This window comes from Bacillus rossius, chromosome 6, assembly GCF_032445375.1.
Source record: "Bacillus rossius redtenbacheri isolate Brsri chromosome 6, Brsri_v3, whole genome shotgun sequence".
NCBI lineage: Eukaryota > Metazoa > Arthropoda > Insecta > Phasmatodea > Bacillidae > Bacillus > Bacillus rossius.
The window spans coordinates 67,209,456-67,227,760 of NC_086334.1; the positions used below are offsets into that span (position 1 = coordinate 67,209,456).

The 18,305-nt window shown below is 37.0% G+C and overlaps 1 protein-coding gene across 1 annotated transcript in view; it reads right to left on the reverse strand.

Annotated features, from left to right (window-relative positions):
- Positions 1–17,923, reverse strand: part of LOC134533463 (uncharacterized) — a 44,530-nt gene extending 26,607 nt beyond the window's left edge. The window contains exons 1-2 of the mRNA XM_063370987.1: positions 17,893–17,923; positions 15,067–15,158 (exon numbers count right to left, since the gene is read on the reverse strand). Of these exons, the coding sequence (XP_063227057.1) occupies positions 15,067–15,158; positions 17,893–17,923 (123 nt within the window). The remainder of the gene's footprint in view (positions 1–15,066; positions 15,159–17,892) is intronic.
- Positions 17,924–18,305: the final 382 nt, after the last annotated feature.

Genomic DNA, 18,305 nt, shown 5'->3' on the forward strand with positions numbered 1-18,305 from the left:
AAATATTATATTCCATAGTAGCGGACCAAGGACTGAACCCTGAGGACAGCCCATGGAGAGCTTCTTTTCCACAACTATGTGGCCCAATCGACATTCACACTTTCTATCTTGCAGAAAGCCCCTTATGGCGGCATACAGGTTCTTAGGTGTGTTAAGATTCTTTAAGCGCCATAATACTTGAGGCCACCAAGCGTGGTCGAATGCTCCTGCTATATCTATCGTCACTCCAAGCACATATTTTTCTTGTAGGTTTTTAATATATTGATTTACATCGTATAGCGCTTTTTCTGTACTATACCCTCTTCTGAAGCCATACTGCTGTTTATCTATTCCCTGTATTACTTCCAAATAAGCTGTTAGTCTTGCATTAATGAGCCGCTCATAAATTTTTCCCATGTTAGGCAGCATAGTTAAAGGCCGGTATGACTTAGTTAATTTCGGGTCCTTAGCATTTCCCTTGTATATGATTTTGAGAACTCCTTCCTTCCATATTTTTGGAAATGTTCCTGAAGATAAGCATAAATTATACAGATGTAACAGTACTTCCTTGATTCGAGGGTAAGCTCGCCAAATTAACTCAGTTGTTATATTATCTTTACCTGGTGCTTTTCGTGGTTTTAACTCTTTAATGATCTTGTCAAGCTCTTGGATGGTGAAAGAAACTGTGTCTTCTGTATCAAGCAGTTCTTTCATCGCTTCTCTCTTCATCTTTTGAATATTCGTATCTTCATCTGGGTTGTCATTAGGTAGTAAATCATGTAGAATAGTTTCCAAATTTTCTGTAATGTCAGTAATTTGTCTATTTGCCATCATCATCCCAGGGATTTCAAAAGAACTTCGTACTTTGCCAGCCATCACCTTGTACACATATCCCCAAGGGTCCATATTCCCCTTGTTAAGGACAAGTTTTTCCCAGTATACCTTCTTCTTTAATAAAATATCTTTCTTATATTTCTTTCTCCTTATTCTGTACTGTTGTAAAATTAAAAGTTTATAAAATCCATTTGCCGCTCTCTTCATGATTCTTCTTAGTCTTTCCAGATCTCTTCTAGTTTCTTCTAATTCAACATCCCACCAGGGATTTCCAGGAATAATTTTCGTTTGTTTCCTAAAGCATTTCTCACAGATATTCTGTAATATAATTGTTAATCTCATGGCGAGTGCTTCTGCGGAGTTATATACATCTTCTTCATGTGATAATTCATTTATTTTGCTTGTTATTAATTCATCAAACTTCTTCCAATCCGCGTTCTTATGTATGTACCGTGGACTTATTATTATGGGAGGCATCTCAGTTCTTTGCAATTGGATTTCATAAGTCATCAATCTGTGGTCACTTGAACTGTCCAGATGAATCTTCCATTCATTGACTCTTTCTTTCATGTTGTTATCAGTCAATGTCACATCAATGAAAGTCTCAGTATTAGTTGCTGGTGATAGATATGTTCCTGTTAATGGATCATCATTAATAACATATAGATCTCTTTCCATGATAAAATCGTTCATGATCTCACCTTTTTCGTCATTCACTGGTGAATTCCAAAAAGAAGATTTTGCATTTGTGTCTGCACCAATTATTATATTTTCATGTCCAATTGTATCCAATATTGAATTAAGCTTATCAATATGTACTTCAATAGGATCTGAGAATTGAAAATAGGATGAGATAACGTATATTTTCATCATCCTCATCTGCATGATCATGCAAACATGATGTTCATTAGAAATGCCGGAGAGTAACATCGTAGTTAGAGTTTCATTTCTAATCCAAATTGCCGATTTCGGATTATCTCCTATTGCATATATTAAACCATGGATTCCTGCAACTTGCCCACGTAATACATAGGGTTCTTGTAATAAGATCACATCAAGCTTCATTTTTTCTGCAATCTTATTTAATTCAGCACTGACAACAGCTGAACGTTGTGCGTTTAGTTGCCCTATTTTTATGTTATTTTCATATTTCACCATAATTAGTTCTTTCTATTTCTCTTTCGTAAGCTCTCTTATAGACAGAGCAATCAGTGCTATCTACCCTATGCTCGTGTGGTTTATTCTCTCGTCTGCAATTTGCACACTTATTTCCTTCATTTTTCTTACTACATTCTGTACACTTATGCCCATCAAGTCCACATATAGAGCAGATAGTTTTGCTTTTACATTTATGTGCGGGGTGTCCGTAATTCTGACAGTTGAAACATCTAGTTATTGACACAAAATCCCTAATTTTACATGCAGAAAAACCAATATACATATGTGTTCTGCTTAGCAAGATATTCCTTATTTTAGGTGTGCATTCAATGACAAGGTGCACTGTTTCTTTATTATCCTTTCTGCCGCGTCTTGTTCGCACCATGAAACCAGCTCTGAACTCCTCCAGTGAGACTTCATCTGCGCTCAGATTCTGAGTAAATATTGTGCCAGCTATATCAGGGTTATCGAACTCCCTAGGCACGTCGTACATAATAACTTTCGGGCCCTGCTTTGTAGGGCGCTCAGTACGTAGTCCTAGTTTAGATATTTTCTCATCTTTTTGCAGTTTTTCAATCGTGCTGGAGTCTTGTGCTTCGATTATAATTCCTCCTTTCGAAATTTTCCTTATTCCTTTGAATTTCAGCCCATTCTTTATTGGATCAATGTTCTTTAAGATCTCTCTTTTGGTGGTGTCACTTGTTTGAGTTTCGTCACTTGGCAGGACAATCAGCAACTCCTTCTTCTGTTTAGGTATGATCTGTTGACGAGTAGTCCCTCCAATTTCAGCTGCACTTGTTACTTCCGCATACGTCTTCCTTATCACAGGGCCTTTACTTAATTCTATCCCCTTTATCACTCCGTTAAGCCGGGAATTGTCTATCAGAACCTTATCTAATAGGCCTTTTAGCTGTGTTACTCTGGGCAGAATATAGTTTGTAGATGCTTTGTTAACCTTAGATATCTCTGTGGTCGTGTAGGTGGTTAGCTCAATTATTAATTTTTCAGCACATGAAAGCACCTCCTGTTCATCCCATTTAGGGTTTATCACAAACTCTTCAGTCGATTCTTCCTTCTCAGCCGTAGTTTTGTCTTTCCTGAAGATTTCCCTTATCATCATTTTAACTATAGTAGGGTCTTGTTCACATATTATGGGACCAACAGATAGCAGCCATTTTCTTTCAGTTAAATTTGGTACTGGTTCCTTAGCCCAGTTTACTTTCTTATCCAGCAATTTGTCAACCAGTATGGTCACTCTCTTCAAGTCCAATCCTCTGTCCTTAGTGTAATCCGTCAAAAGGGTTTTCCTTTCGGACCAGTCTCCTTCTATTGGATGTTTAACTGCCTCTTGCAAATCTTCATGCCAATGCTTTCGATCCATCGTAGAACCAGCGGGCTCACACTGTCTAATCAGTACTATTGGCTGTCTGGCATGCGTTAAAGCAGGAGGCTATCACCCCAAGCCAGCTGCCCTCTTAGCCGCTGTTGGTCTTATAGCAGCACACAGAAAAAAAACCCGGCTGACTGATAGCCAACAGTCGTTGCCACCCACGGACCAACTTTGAGGTGGGGCAGTGCCCGATACCCTTTAACCTCTCTCCAAGAAAATTTCAATTCCAATTCCAATTCAATGCTCCCATTCACACCAAATCAGCAAAACAGAACGCAGTTGATTATGCAAACCTTTGCGTAAACAACCACGAACGCCCACTCAAGACAAGGTGCAAAATGGGGGGTTTAGCTCGAGGTATAGAGTATGAGCCCAGTGGGAGATACCCCGAGAAAACCGATCCGAAGATAGTCAGCACTCCAAATGCCAACTTCTTCACCTCACTGTAGCAATCAGAAAGACTATTCCATGCGTCGAATATAAGTGCCTAAACTCGCGGCATTTCTTTTAAAGCTGTCCACTTTTGTTGCGTTACGTACATACAGTTATGGACCTCCAACTCTTCCAACTTGCTTTTCAACTCTGTAAATTTTCCACTCCACAAAGCTTTCCTTTTAAATCGATCAATTGCATTTCTAGAGATCTAGTATCAACTCCAAATGGCTCAATGTGGATTTCGTTACCATTTGTGTTGAGAGTATTTACTATGAATGCTAGAGTGGTTTTGTTGGTTTTGAATTGTTGAAATCTGTCAGCAAATTCATCTTTAATTTTTTTTATAACTGTGCTGAAGTATTTCGTGTCAACAGTTGCACTGGTTTTATCGCGATATTGCTTTATAAATTGAAAATGAAGAAATTTGCCGCTCTGAATATCTTCTGCAAAAATTATTAATATTTCTTCGAAACTAACCAATTCTTCTACCAAAACATAGGCTGGGTTTCCCTTTCCTTGCAGTTTTAGATTCAGCTCATTTAATTTCGCTGTGATATCCACCATAAAGTAAAATTTTTGCAACCAAATGCCGTCCTCTAATTCAGGGTGTTTAATGCCTTTTTCATTGAGGAATGTATTTATTTCATTCAAGCACAAAGCAAAACGTTTCAACACCTTACCTTTGGAAAGCCATCGCACTTTATTGTGAAGAAGGAGGTCGGAATACTGAATCTCCATTTCGTTTAAGAATTCTTTAAACTGACGATGGTAGAGTGCTTTTGACAAGACGCTGTTAACAATCTTGATTACCAAATTCATGACCTCAAATATTTCGGCCGGAAATGTTTGGGCACAAAGTGTATCTTGGTGTATTATGCAGTGAAACGTAAGAATTTCGTGGTTTATTTTGCTCTGAAGAATCGTTGTTCTCCCTTTATTTTTTCCTGTCATACTTCTGGCTCCATCAGTTGCTATTGAAACGATTTTATTTAAATCGATCTTATTATTTTCGAGGCATTTTTGCTCGGCATTCGCTATATCTTCCCCTCTAGTTTGTCCCGAGAGTGGTAGCAGTCCTAGAAGTTCTTCTTTTGGACCTTGGGAAGACATATACCTAACAAAAAGAGCAATTTATGCCGTGTCTTTTATGTCGCAAGACTCATCTATAGCAAGTGATAAGGCAGAAGCCAGTTGAATGTCTTCCACCTGCAAATATGTTACATTTGAAGACAGTAGCGGATCCAGAGGGGGGGCTAAGGGGCTCAAGCCCCCTTCAAAAGCATCTGGGTCCACTATTGGTTGAGTGTTTGCCTTGATAAAGCCTAGCCTCAGCTGGGTCAAGCCCCTCCCAAACCAAAATCCTGGATCCGCCACTGTTTGAAGACATTTTTGCTATCCTGTCTTGTATTGTTTTAGCGGATAGTGGCAAATCTTTGATTTTTTTTCAAGATTTCTGGTTTGTTTTTGAAATCACGAAACAGTTCTTCAGATGCACGTATGAAGCAATCTTTGATATACTCACCATCTGTGAATGGTTTGCCTTTTTTTGCGATTTCTAGTGATACCGCGAAGCTTGCCAGATTAACATTACTTGTAGATTGCGTCCAGTTACTTAACATGGAACTTGATTGCTGTTTTTGTTTTTGGAGCTCGTCGACAGCTTTTTTTCGTTATTCACCAGCTGGATATTTACTAGCAAACTGAGTATGTTTTGTAGTGAAGTGTCTCTATAAATTTGATTTCTTATTGTGTGCGAGTTTATCGTGGCAAATGAGACAGGTCGGAAGGCCATCTGAGTTGCATATGAAAGCGAACGACTCCGTCCAATCCCGATTGAATTCTCGATGCTCTTCTTCAGTTCTTCTCTTTTTTTTTGTAGATGCCATGCTTGCGGTGAGGCTGTAATAAAGAATTTTTAAAATTATTATTTAGGTATACAAAACAGCAGATCACAAGTTTTGCAATTATTTACTATTTTAATAAAAACACTTTCGCGGTAATATCAAAAAGTGTACTTTGTTTCTTTTTTGACACTTCTTATTGACTTTAAAAAAGGAGTTAGGTATCTTACTTAAAAAAATGTATAATATGTATATTAAAATATAATACTTATTATGTTACCTAGCTTTACTTCGGTTTTATTATTATTATATATGTACATACATACGTCTGAGAAGATAATTCGCTTCTAACTCTTCTACTTGAAACAACAAACTATACGTCAGAGCCAAAGCACTGGTGAAGACGCCAAACTGTCTTGCGTCTAAACGAATTAAATCCTACATAGAAACATCAGACGACGGCGTTATTCGAGAGCTTCCGACGGACCACAGAACAAGGAGGGAGATATAGAAGTGCGACTGATATGTTGGAAACTGAAAACATGTTTGCGCGTCAAGTGGCGCTATCTGTTGGGTGGGCCCGTAAGTACTAGTAAAACGAAAACCTCGGGCGGATGGATAGCTTTACTAAATTGATAATTCAACTGCTTGATGACATATTGTTTAGTAAAATATAACAAGCGTGGAAAAAAACCAGGCTTACTACTGGTTTTTAATAAAAAAAAGTATTTTCTGTATAAATGACCTGGTGATGCAGTATTTCTGGTACGGAACTAAAGAGCCGCAGCCTCACATCCAAAGAGCCGCATGTGGCTCGCGAGCCGCAGGTTGCCGACCCCTGCACTAGACTAAAGAAGAGTGATCTGCATTATGACAATAATTTTCCTTGTCCTGAGCGTGATGGTATTAGCTCACCCGATCGTACGAAGAACATTGATTGAAGGATGCTGATGGCTTCGAGAAGACTGAAACTAATGGAAGTAACAACACCGTGAAAAAGGAGAATACATTCAAGCCGATAAATAGTAGATTCACCATACTTTGTAAAAAGGAAGTATGAAGACTATGAAGACACTATGACATCAACGAAAACGAATTCTTAAGGTAATCTGGGTGAAGACGATGGCGTACTCGAAGACTGTGCTGAAGCAGCTAAAGCAGGCAAATTCGAAGACTGTGATGGTGGCCTGAGACCAAAACGATGGAAACGAAATAATAAATTATCCTGATCAAGCTTGTGATAATCACTGTCTCGATGACGAAAGTGACCTTGTGGTTGACGATAAAACGGAACACACCGTAGATAATATTTATTATAAACATGCAAGGAAGATGGTAGCAGAAGAGATTGATTACACATCTTGGAAAAATCCAAACATATTGGTTGACCAACTAATACTGATGATGGAATCTGTTCGTAGAGGAAACTACTCGCATATCGAGGAAGTATCGTTCATACTTAAAAAACCGTGGAAAGCTGGCTACGTACAATAATAATTTGTTTAACTGACATGTGTGTACTATTGAAAAATAAATGAATTATTTATATTTGAAAAAGTACGTTTTTTTTTTCATGTATTCTGATTTCCAACTAAGCATGTGTTTCCGCTACTGTATGTGTGATCATTCCGTTTCCTGTGTGTACGTTCCATTTTCCTGCTTGTACGTTCCATTTCCTGTGTGTACGTTCCGTTTTCCTGCCTGTACATTTCGTTTTCCTGTGTGTACGTTCCGTTTTTCTGCATGAACGTTCCGTTTTCCTGCTTGTACATTCCGTTTTCCTGTGTGTACGTTCCGTTTTTCTGCATGTACGTTCCTTTTTCCTGCGCGTACATTCAGTTTTCCTGCGTGTACGTTCCGTTTCCTGTGTGTACATTCCGTTTCCTGTATGTACATTCTGTTTCCTGTGTGTACGTTCCGTTTTCCTGCGTGTTAATTCCATTTTCCTGTGTGTACTGATTTCATGGTCTATATGTCTGATATTGACATGACCCGTTATTGTACTCTGAAGACAATTGGCCTGTATGTGTGGCTTTGTACATGAACTGTTTATAGGTTATTCAGACTATTGAAAAATGAGACTTTCATGTTAGGCTAATCGACACTGTATTTAATTCGTTGGTCAGGTATATTGTCTTGAGTTGTTTGTCGTAGAGTGAATGATTAATAAACTCCTCGAAAGGTAATGGAAAACAGAATCTAAAATTTATTTAATAATTAGTTACAACTGTCACTGGTCAAGAATCGATCCGTGGACAGGAATCCATCTATTCAATTTGTAAATTAATAATTGATTTTTTCTGAAACTTTTGGAATTTTTCCCGCATTTCTAGCTAAATAATTACATGATTTCAAGATAGCGGCCAATTTTCTCGATGACGGGCACCTCAGTAATAAAAAATGATTACTGCACTGTAGTAGGTTAGAATAAATCTAGCATGATGGTAAGACGAGTACACACAAGATGGTGTCCTTATGTGATGGTTGCAATGACCACTAGCAGGTGGTAGCTCCTGGTAGCATGTACTGAACATTAAATGACGGATCCAGGATTTACTTCAGGTCAAAGTCAAAGATCAAGGTCAATTTTTCAAGGTCAAGTTTAAATTCCAAGGTAAGTTTAAATTTCAAGGTCAAAGTTCAAGGTAAAGGTCAAAGTTAAAGGTCAAGGTCAAAGTTAAAGGTCAAGGTCAAAGTTAAAGGTCAAGGTAAAAGTTAAAGGTCAAGGTCAAAGTTCAAGGTCAATGACAAGGTCAATGCCAATAGACAAGTTTAAAGGTATTGTGAACAGAAAATTATATTAACATTATTCCAGCACACTCTAGCAGACGAAAACCAGATGACGGTCTCCAGCGGACGAAGACAAGATAGCGGACATGACGTCATACCAGCTGACGATATATACCTTGATTTGGTTGTAGGTCAGTCTGTAGGTGGCTTCTGTGGAGGAAGGATCTGATGTTTTTTTTTATTTTTAGCCCTCCCCAGTTTATAACCAAGGACGGAAATCGATATAATCAATCAGAATTCTATTACGTAAATTTTTTGATGAATTTTGGAACTTTTCCCGATTTTCTAACATAAAATTTACGGATTTCCAAGATGGCGTCTAAATTTTAAGATGGTGACCACAATGGTAATTGCAACTTTAATAGGATCAAACCAAGGACGGGAATCGATCTAATCAATCAGTATTCTAAAAGGTTAATTTTTTGATGAATTTTGGAATTTTTCCCGATTTTCTAACAAAAAAATTAAGCATTTCCAAGATGGCGTCTAAATTTCAAGATGGCGACTATAACGATAATTGCAAAATTAATAGGATACAATATGTCGGTCGTAACGTAAAATGTAAGGTTGGCATCGTACTCAACCAAGATGGCGGGCGTAACGAAACATGCAACATTTATATAATCCAAGATGGCTACCGTAACGATAAGTGCAACAGTGTTTTTTAAGAATTTTATTATTTAATTAGATTATTTCAATTTTTGTGATTTTTAATTTTTTCCTGATTTTCTAACATAAAAATTGTGGATTTTAAAGATGGCGGTCGTAACGGAAATTGCAACGGTGACGTCATAATCCAAGATTTTTGTTCTGTCTCGAACAGGTAGTGCTATTATTACTTAAAATTAAAAAAAAATTAAGTCCGAATATGCATATTATTTTTTTATATACCTTATTTAATTCTCAGTCTGGTAAATGTCTCGATGACTGAGTGGTTAAAGGCGTATGTTTTCTAACCTCGAGATCAGAGCTGCGTAGGTTCAAATCACAGCGCTTTCAATGTATTTTGCAAAAAAAAAATTAATATGTCGATAAGGATCATAATAGCTATGGTAGGTAATGGAACATCGACCTTATGTGATGAGACAAGCGACGCTGGCTTTATTTAGGAACAAACAACAGAAACAAAGTCGACGGTATCCAAGATGGTGGCCTCCAGTGGAACAGAAAAAATCAAGAGAGCCACTGGCGCTATCTAGGAACAAACAACAGAAACAAAGTCGACGGTATCCAAGATGGCGGCCTCCAGTGGAACAGAAAAAATCAAGAGCGACGCTGGCGCTATCTAGGAACAAACAACAGAAACAAAGTCGACTATATCCAAGATGGCGACCTCCAGCAGAACAGAAAAAATCAATATGGCGACAGAGACGAAAATTACATCATAATGAGTGGGGCGCTCGATTTAAAGATGGTGGATCCATGTGGCTCGGCACCAGGCACCACCGCTTGACGCCTGGCGCCGGAGCCCCATTCATATACTAATTTACTATTTTATTTGAATTATAGCGTTTGATGTTTATACATCTTAGCTCTCAGAATACGGCATTTGGTAGAAGAAATGTCGTTAAAATAGAACGGATGTTAAAATATTGTGCGAATTAATTTGAACACAATTATTTTGTATACTTTGTTTATTCAAAATTAAAAAAAACAATTGTGTAACTATAAAGAAGGCTTGAATACTATTATTTAATTTAGGAATATGTCCTCCCGGTGTTTTAATCATGGCTTGAACACGGTTCGGCGTGGAGTCAACTTAATTTTTACTATTATTCTTGATTTCCTCCCCTCGAAATCATACTTGGACTACTGCATCCACCATCTTGATTTTTGTCTTACGGTTCTTCTTTTGTAATTTGGCTTTGCAGATCGCCCACAAATTCTCAATGGGATTGATATCTGTTGAATTTCCAGGCTAGTCCAAAATGCTAATCTTCTTGTTCTTGAAATATTTCACCATTTTCTTAGAAGTATTGTACGGAGCTGAATCTTGATGACAAATTGCATTTTCCGTTGGCTTGAACTTTCTCCTGCTCCTGAAACAAACATCGATCTAGCATTGGTTTATATTTTTCACTAATCATTATTCCTTTTACTGGAATAAAATGGCCAGGTCACGATTAGGAAAAAAAGGCCTCAAAACATATTTTTAACTGGATGTTTGACTCATTGCACAATATGTGCTGAAGTTAGTTTTTCATTCACCCCTTTACGAACGATTTTTGATCGCTGGCCCTGTACTAGAATGTGTCTCTCGTCTGAGAACAAAACATTCCCCCAATCATTTTCTGTCCATTTGACTCTTTTTTTTTTGACCCAATTCAGTCTCTTTTTCATCAGAGTGGCAGTCAAGAGTTCTTTTACTCTGTGGAATTATGGCTTTTTTTTCCACCTTCCAAGAGTCTTCAGCGTACTGTTGAGTCATAGATTTTAACCCCAATCCGTTCAAAATCTTGTTGAAGGTCGTAGCTTGTTTTCCTTGGCTGTAATTTGCTGTTAGGCAGAAGGCTGGAATCTTCTCGAGGAGTGGTCTTCCTTTTTCTTCCCTCTTCAACAGATCCCGTCTCTCTCTTCTGCTTTGATAGTTTATTTACAGCACCCAAACTCACACCCATTCCATTGAAATGCTTCTCCGTGTCATTGATGTATACTCACGAAGCGTCATGACATTTTGTCTTTTCCTTGGAGTAATATCCATGATGCCCAACCATCGTAAACTCCCTAAAAATTATCAAATATTTTTTTCCCCCGAAATATCAAAATCTCTGAATCATAACCTAAAAAAATAAAAAATAAAATAATTGTAGAAGTTTTTAGTGATAAGTAATGGTGATAATAAGGTTATGATTTGCCATCAAAACAACTGCCATAATTGACATAACAGTGTGGCCATAACCAAAATAATAATTTTTTGGTCGTGTTCACATTAATTCGCACAAAACTTTATGAACGGAAATTTTACACAAATATAGCGGACACACATGTAGAAACATAAACGTGAAAATAGTTACTTTTGGAAACATAAGGGTATATACCAAACGTATTGGTGTGCTAAATTAAAATTTATGGCAGTAAAACTACAATGGAATATTTTTAGTAAACTAACATATTCACAGTAAAAGTAATTCCGTAATTTAAAAAAAAAGTGAGAAATCCTGCATTAAATTTTTACAGTACATATACTCTTTCTAAATTCTCAGTTGGCTTGATTGCACAGAGTTTGTTAAACGTAAGTGATATATAAATATCGTCCCTGGAAAAACTTACAATTTTAAATAAAAAATTTATATAATAATATGTTATAATAATAATGTTGAATAAGCTCAAAAAGTTTAAGGTTTGTTTGTAGGAAGTATTCACACACTGATTTCAGTCGTTTAAGCAGAAATAAATATACATGTATACTTCGTGTTATAATATGTGTTTTAAAATGTTTCATTAAATTTTTTAGTAATGCTATAGAAGTATAACCCTTAATGTGTGTGGAAATTTTAAAGTATTAACTGCTTAGTGAATTTTAACAAGATGAAAAGAATTTTAAAATAAATTGCTTGTCGAAAATTATATGTAAATCGTGAGTTTTAACGGAGCTGTTTCCAATAGTTTAAAATTTCCTGTTGTTTCTTACTGCTCTGCTATCTGAGTTCGATGGTGGCAAGCGCCTTTTACAATTCAGGCAGCGAATTTCAGCGGCGGGCGAAGAAAGTATGTGTGCGATTCGCTTCTGTAAATTTTGGTATAAACGAATATTTTACTTATCAGTTTATTTATCGCCCTGGCATTATTTTTTAGGAATTCTAAGTTTAATTTCGTGTCAAAGTTTGGTATTCTGAGTTGATTTGCAATATGACTCACATGAGAACACAAAAATTTGCTCATTACCGAGGTTATATGCTACACATCACTGGCGAGAACTGCAAGACTCGCTCGCATTTGTTTTCATCACTTATACAACAAATACAAACCATCTTTGCAAGTGGTTGATAAAACCTGGAATTGTAATGAAAAAAAAACTTCCAACCTGGAGTTGCAATAAGAAAATAAATAACAATTTCCTACCATGTACACTATCGAATCTATTCTTATTTTTGTTTAACTTTCTAAATATTGTCTATAATTTTTGTTAAAATAAATTTTTATGTGACCAACTTCGTAGGGTAGAAATAACAAGGGTTAAATGTAAAAAAAAAAATATTTTAATAGAAATAATCAAATCTGTTATAATTTATTGTATAAATCCAAAATGTCATCAGTAACTTTATCTGAAACAATTTTACAAACGAATCAGTAAAACAGATGTTGAAATTAAAAAAATTTCAAAATTCACTACTATCAATTCCGTTAGTATATATTTCAATTCACCTTAATAATATCGTAAAACCTTGGTTCAAAGCAAAATTAAACATAGTAATTGAAAATAAACAACCATGTTAATAACTACCTCAGTTGGTCTTATATGAAATTCGTTCTAAACTATTCAATGCTGAATGTATTTATTAAAAAAACAAAAGTAATGTTTCGCTGCATGGAAAATGAGAAAATGTTAAATCAATCATTTTGTAATATTGGACAACATAAAGGATGTCAGGCATATTATTTATTAAAATGTTCCAGAAAATTAAACCAGTTTACAGTACATTTCCAGTAGAAATAGGTACCTTGGTATCTAACTACGCCTGAAGGCAGTTCCGAAAGGGATTTTTTTTATTACCGTGGCTTACTTGAGTCAGTTGCGTGTTACAACCTTTGCTCTCTAACGATTCTGGCGTTCCTTACGAAGTCTGTAAAATTTCACTTTAGGCCTTTCAAATATCTGGCTGTAAAATAAAGTTCATTATTAAGAAATCTTGTTTCGGATGAGTTAACTAATTCAAAAAGGGTTTCAAATTTTGATTTATGTAAAATTTTATGTGTAAATTTTTAATATTTTTTACTATTGTGTGGTGATAATTAAACATAAAAATAGATTATAAAACTATTCAATTCTACGGTACCTTAACGTCACGATGAGATCTCAAAATTGATTGCCTAAGACCGATAGTTATGCGATCATGTAACACAAAGGCGAAGAAGGCTTAGTGAAAGCTGACAGATCGACCTTGTGGCCATCCTCGCTGGAACGAGTGCCCGCGGGACCGCCGCTTCTCTTAAGGCGACTCGCTGCACGCAAAGCGACTGGTGCCACGACCATCGCCCAATCAGAGGCCTCGGCCGTCGCTTGGGCGCCGGATCGCCCACTTGATTGGCCAGTGCTAGTGGTCGGAACTTACACCGCACGCCGATGTGCAAGTACTGCCCAGACAAAACCGATGACGCTGAGCACACGTTTCTCGAGTGCTAGTGATGAAGGAACCACAGAGCTGACACCGAAGCAACAATACGCATGACTCTCAATCCTGCGAGCCTAGTGAACCTTATGATACAAAGAGAAGAAAACTGGTATGAAATCGCTGCCCACGTGCGGTGGGAAGCCTAAGATGTACATCAAGCACTGTCCCTGCCCGAACACGCCCGAATATTCACCTTCAGCCAACCTCGGGTTTATTTATATATATATTAATAATTCTCAGTTTATTTTAATGTAGCTATACTAACCTAACTAACCGTCCATAGTGTTTTAAAGTGTTTTAATGTAGCTAACCTAACCGACCACTTTTAATATTTGAATTCATTTTTCCTGCGCAAAAATAAACCAAACCCCGAGGTTGGCCGAAGGTGAATATTCGGGCGTGTTCGGGCAGGGACAGAACTTGATGGACATCTTTGGCTTCTCACGTGTGGTGCATTCTCAAGGAAAGATTATCTTGTATCATCCCTCAAGGCGGTGTCTTTGAAAGATTTTCCCTCCTCTATAACTCTGTAACTACACGCGTGTGAGTGGCAAATTTTTAAAACTAAAATGTAAACATTTGGCAAGTCGAAGCAGGCCTGCGGTACCAGTGCGCAGCTATTTCTATATATTTTTTGCAACCTCCATATAGATCATGGAGATACAAAGTAAGGGAGTTAGTGTGTTCAATCGTTGCCATGTTAATACTTGAAGTCAATTTGAGAAGGACCCTAACTCCCTTTTCTATCTGCATGGCAAAAAAAATTGGTTATAATTAAATTTAACGCTAATTCCTTGAAGATAGGTTGGTATCATTTCTTTGTCTTTGCAATATTCATTACATGATGCTATCGTGACGATTCTTCCTAGCGAATTATTTTCAAGCTATTAAATAAGTTTATAGCATGCTAGCCTTTGTTTTGCCATCTAATTGCTAACAGTTGACTTAAACTTCAGAAAAGACACCTACCCAATAGAATAATACCACCATGGTTTCTGAATTTTTCCAGGGGAGAAAAATATATTTCTCAGATGTCAGAATTTCAGATGTACTGTGATCTGGATACAGCATATTGTAAGAGTAAATAAGTGATGCAGAAATTGCATTTTCACGGGGAGCATTAATTAATCTTCATCACTAGAGCGAATTCATACAATAACGTTTTATTTATAGGTATACATAGGCACATTAGGATAGTTTAGAATTTTGGTTTCCATCATGCGAAGTTTACACACGTCGAGGCCAGGGAACTATGGACACGTGCAATACGTCGACGTGCTCGGGTCTCTCGGCACGTTGTCCTCACGTGCACACACGTGCAGCTCTGTGTCTGCCGCAGCTGGGAGCCACCTGTTCTGCCCGGCCGTGCCGTGTCTGTGCCCAGGCGCTGCGCTCCAGCTGCGAGGGAGAGTTAGGCCCCTGAACTCGCCGGAAGATGTACTACTGTCACCTCCACTCCAGACACAACACAACCTTCACAAGCGAAGCAAAAACAAATATATCCGACTATTGATTGAGCCTTTATTTTTCTTTATCTACACAAATCATGCATGCCGTACGTCCATACATTCATCGGAGCAGAAGTTAATTTTTAAATGGCATTTAATTCAGCGAAATTTCTAGTACTAACTAAAATAATGCCTAAATAAAGATAATTATAAATATTTTAAAGCCGTAGTCAAATAATAGTTACAAGAACGACCATGTGTTAAGAAAAAAAAATATTAAGTAGTTAATGATGTGGTAGCTACATGTAGTTACTTATTCCAATGGTGTTTTTTTAAATTACTATATGGAAGTGCTTGTGTTTGGAGTATTTATATTTGTTGAAACATTCTTGACTTAAATTTTTGTTTCTGGAATTTGCAAATGACAGGTAGTTTTATTAAATAACATAGCATATTAAAGTATTGTATAGCTTTTAATTAAAAAAAGCCACGAGAAAGCAGATTATTCAGACAACCAAGCTTAAAAAATAAATAACTATGAGACTTCATATACAACAGTAAGACTGGAGCCACCTTAAAAGCTACATGCATAATGAAACGTGGTATTAATTGGTTTATAGACATACATTATTCAACTCGTCGGATAAACAATGCTGTGAAATGAAAGCTAAACCACTGAAAAAAAATTCTATAGAATATTTAAATGAAATATTATTCTTGCCAAACAAAGTTCCCTGAGACTATTTCGCACGTGAAAAAACATATAATCTTTTGTCTAATCTTTTCAACAAATAATTCCACTGCCTCACACTCACGCACTTACCTATACATACACCTATACACATTTACTAATATCAAATATCAGAGCGAGAGGTCAGAGTGGTGTATTCTTGTACTTTTAGTATTCGACAGTAATGTTTAATAATCTAAACCCGATTAAGAGCATATATATATTTAATAAACTTCTCATGATTCGAATAGCTAAATAAAACGAAACTCAGGCACGAAATTTTACGCATAATTCTTAAAAATAATGTCGATCGTGAAAAATGTTAAAAATTATTCATTTTAGGGAAACACGGTTAAAAACTTTCCTGATACGCGAACATCAACATGGTGGCTGGGGCTATACCTGGTGCAAATACATCGGCTTAGTGACTGGGACTATATCTGGTGCACAGCCACCAGCGTGGTGGCCAGGCCATATAATTGCTACACAACCATCAGCGTGGTGGTCGGTGTTATATCTAGTGCGCGCCCACCAATGTGGTGGAGGGGGTATAACTGCTATACAACCATCAGTGTGGTGGCTGGAGCAATAACTGGTACACAGACGCCGGTTCCAACTGATACCAAACACTCCAGGTAAACACTTGCTTGCCCAGATGGGGCCTAACCTGCATATTAAATGTAAAACAGAGGAATTAATAAATGCTGAAAACTTTAGGAGGTGGCAGAACATTAACAAGACAAAACAAATAATTTTTTTTTAATTTATTGACTAGTAAATATCAAAGAAATATATGTAAAAAAATCTTTCCTTAAGCAATAAAAAATAATAAATCTGATCTCATTACTTTTTAAGGTACAATGTGATAGTTATTATATATTTCAGTTTTAATAACACAAATTTAACTAAAAAACATGTTCATCTGTTGAATATGTATCTCAAGTTACTTTATAACAATTTTTTTGGGCGACAAGGTCTTAAATCCCTGTAAATAACAACATATACAATTAAAAATAATTTAAATACTTTGGAGAGTTAATTACTTCTTAGTTCTCTGCAACAAAAATGTCCACACTAAAGTTGCAGACAGTGCAGAGAGAAAAAAAAGACTAGTATTATGAGTACCAAAAACTAACATTTACTTTAACTTTACCTGGTGTCTCATACACAAAACGGCCTAGGAAAAAGGTTCAGAAAACATTAGTGAAATTTACATGTGACCTTTTATAACAGTAGACATTAAGACATAGACAAATTACTGTCCATTAAAGAAAATAACCAACATAAACATATTTAGCTCACCAATAAACTCCATACTCTAGTGCCCCCCTCTCTCTCTGATGTCATCGATTCATGGTGATGTTGTCTTGAGGGTCTTGCTGCTCCATATTGAACTGCCTAAAACCCCAACTATTTATACCCTAAATTACTCCCTCTCTCCCTCCTTATTACCCCTCAAACTCTCTAGGATGCAATACAAAGTCTGGGACTTTTACATAAAGTTCTAGAAGGCCCTTCACTGTATACCAAACAATCGATACACAGGCAAGGCTTCCGGTTGTATTATTCTTCTTCTTATTCTTGACGTGTGATGTCACAATATGATTATTCTACATGGTAAACAGGTAAGGTTATGTGTTTTTCTCATTCACTTAAATGGGTTTAAAGTACAATATATAAATGAAATGTCTCGTTACCAAACACACGGTCACAATACAACCATCAGCTTGGTGGCCGGTGCTAGAGTTAGGGCTGGGGCTATAGCTGGCGTGCGCCCATAATAATTGTGGTAGACGGTTGCTATACCCGTTGTATTTCCGTGGGGCCTATCCTAGGCTCTCATAATAGCTTGATGTACGGGGTTATACCTGTAGCGCGCCTACAGCCGGATGGCAGGAGTTATCCCTGATGCGTTCCAATCAGCTTGGTGGCTGAGGCTATACCTGGTGCGCACGCATCAGCATGGTGACCGGGGTTACTGGCATATGGATAGGTCTGCCACTGCCTATTTTTTGTCTTGTATTGTCTCGTCGGCTTAGTGAAGCTCGCCGTGACCTGCGAACTAACGGAATTTTCATTTTGTTGAATGGGAGCTTCATATATAATAAGATATTAGTCTTAATTCTGTCTCAAATTTTGAAATGTTTCCTAGATTCAATTTTTGAATTCGTTTGGGTGCTTGGTAAATGCGTATTCTGTAACAATGCCTTAAATTTTTCTGAATTTGTTAGTTAAGTTAAAGTATTTTTTCAGGAATATGTTTTAAAACTAAAAGTCATTGGTGTGGCTCAGTGGCTACGTGTAGGATTTCCGCAAACTTCAGTCAATATAATCAACATGCTGCTTACTAACGCCAAGACGCATATA